General features: G+C 45.5%; 1 protein-coding gene across 4 annotated transcripts in view; it reads left to right on the top strand.

Annotated features, from left to right (window-relative positions):
- The first annotated feature begins 198 nt into the window (after positions 1 to 198).
- The window catches only part of kif21a (kinesin family member 21A), an 86,191-nt gene continuing 84,161 nt past the window's right edge, over positions 199 to 2,228 (top strand). For 3 of the 4 annotated variants that reach the window (XM_014026492.1, XM_014026493.1, XM_014026491.1), the window contains exon 1: positions 202 to 569. In XM_014026492.1, the coding sequence (XP_013881946.1) occupies positions 526 to 569 (44 nt within the window). In that variant the 5' untranslated portion in view covers positions 202 to 525. Of the gene's footprint in view, positions 570 to 2,228 lie in introns of all 4 variants that reach the window. The other variant, XM_014026494.1, reaches the window with a different exon arrangement.

Below are 2,228 nucleotides of genomic sequence, written 5' to 3'. Positions count from 1 at the left end.
ACTTTAAATAATTAAAAAAACGTCTAAAATTAAAAAAGCACAATAAAAAGTTTTTTTATGCAAGCTTCTTTGTAGACCTAAAGGTCCTCTTGATTCTTTTTTTTTCTGCCAAATTGTAAATAACGCACTTCAAATGACGTCACTCCGCAGCTGTTTTCCCAGGAGAGGGCGTGGCTTGCTGACGCATTGCGGCTCCCTCCCCGGTGTGGACGGAGAGGCACGCCAGCGCGTGGAAGTGCTCTCGGTGCGCGTGCATGGCTCGCTCAGCAGCAGGAGGAGCTGTGACCGTACAGTTGGGCAGAGATGGGGTGCACAACCTAAGTTTAAGCCGACACCGCGGCTGGGTTTTAGCAGCTTCGGAGTAATTTTTTTCACTTAGTTCCGAGAAATGGCGGCGCCGGAGCCGAGGAGGTGAGCAGCAGCTCGGTCCGCTCACCGGTGGGTGGGGGTTCAAAACAGTGCGCACTCTTTTCTAGTGGGGTCCCATTTTTTTTGTTATTTTCCCACTGATATTCGTGTGGAATCATGACGACGGGACAGGACGAGAGTTCGGTCCGGGTGGCTCTGAGGTAAGTCTCTAAAAAGTGTCTTTTAATGCTCGTTATCTGCTAAACAAATGCACAATTGCTCCCGTGCCACCTGTCAGTCCGCGCTGCGGGCCTAGCTAACACAACACCTGCACGTCAGCAGCAGCAGATGCTCCACACAACCACACTGACCCAATTCACGCCAGGAACTTTATCTTTTAATCATGCCTTTTCTGTATGTTTGTGTGATTTCTCTCAACTAACCATTTTATGTAAAAAAAAAAAAAAAAAAAGGGCACAACAAAGCATTTTGCCCAGGTGCACACACACACACACACACACGGCCCATCCTCTAAGCTGCAGCATGCACAGGGAAAGCTGATGTTATCGTTGGTAGCAGCTCAGCTTCCAGGGAGAAGACAATAATAAGCCTGTTTGTCCAGCAGCCTGGCCTAAAACCTGCAGAGAGACGGTTAATCGATGAAAGAAGAGCTTCACGGACAGCTGAGGGAGGCTTCAGTGCAGCTCCTGTCCATCTGTCATGTCTGCTCTTTGTTTGCAGACATTCAGCCCAGTTATGGGCTATGGTTTCCTAAGCTGTGAAAGAACCTCTTATTTTGTAGTTTCTGTCCTGCTGGAGGAGGCCACTCCCAGCCGAAGTCTGTTCTTTTGTGTTCATCACACAAAAAATGATGCATCACTGATATTTTATCCGTCTGTTTGCGTAAACCAGGTTGTTTCCATCCTTGATAGCAGGGGTGGGCAATCATGGTCCTCGAGGGCCACAGTCCTGCATGTTTTACATGTTTCCTGCTCCAACACACCTGATTCAGTCACTGAATTAAGTTCTGCTGTATGGAGGACCGACACTGACATACAGTGATGTGAAAAAGTGTTTGCCCCCCTCCTCATTTGCTGTTTTTTTGCATGTTTGTCACACTTAAGTGTTTCGGAACATCAAACCAATTTAAACAATAGTCAAGGACAACACAAGTAAACACAAAATGCAATTTGTAAATGAAGGTGTTTATTATTAAAGGAGAAAAWAATCCAAACCATCATGGCCCTGTGTGAAAAAGTGATTGCCCCCTAAACCTAATAACTGGTTGGGCCACCCTTAGCAGCAACAACTGCAACCAAGCGTTTGGGATAACTTGCATTGAGTCTTTTACAGCGTTCTGGAGGAACTTTGGCCCACTCATCTTTGCAGAATTGTTCTAATTCAGTTACATTAGAGGGTTTTCGAGCATGAACGGCCTTTTTCAGGTCATACCACAACATCTCATTCAGGTCAGGACTTTGGCTAGGCCACTCCAAAGTCTTCATTTTGTTTTTCTTCAGCCATTCAGTGGTGGACTTACTGGTATGTTTAGGATCATTGTCCTGCTGCAGAACCCAAGTTCGTTTCAGCTTGAGTTCACGAACAGATGGTCGGACATTCTCCTTCAGGATCTTTTGGTAGATAGCAGACTTCATAGTTCCATTTATCACAGCAAGTCTTCATTTTGTTTTTCTTCAGCCATTCAGTGGTGGACTTACTGGTATGTTTAGCATCATTGTCCTGCTGCAGAACCCAAGTTCGTTTCAGCTTGAGTTCACGAACAGATGGTCGGACATTCTCCTTCAGGATCTTTTGGTAGATAGCAGTGTAGGAATTACTTCATGAAATTAGGACCAGCCTATTTTTCATAAATGTAATCC

The sequence above is a fragment of the Austrofundulus limnaeus genome, unplaced genomic scaffold (assembly GCF_001266775.1).
Source record: "Austrofundulus limnaeus strain Quisiro unplaced genomic scaffold, Austrofundulus_limnaeus-1.0 Scaffold558, whole genome shotgun sequence".
Lineage (NCBI taxonomy): Eukaryota > Metazoa > Chordata > Actinopteri > Cyprinodontiformes > Rivulidae > Austrofundulus > Austrofundulus limnaeus.
The sequence above is the reverse complement of the archived record's forward strand: the minus strand, read 5'-3'. Positions and strand labels throughout refer to the sequence as shown.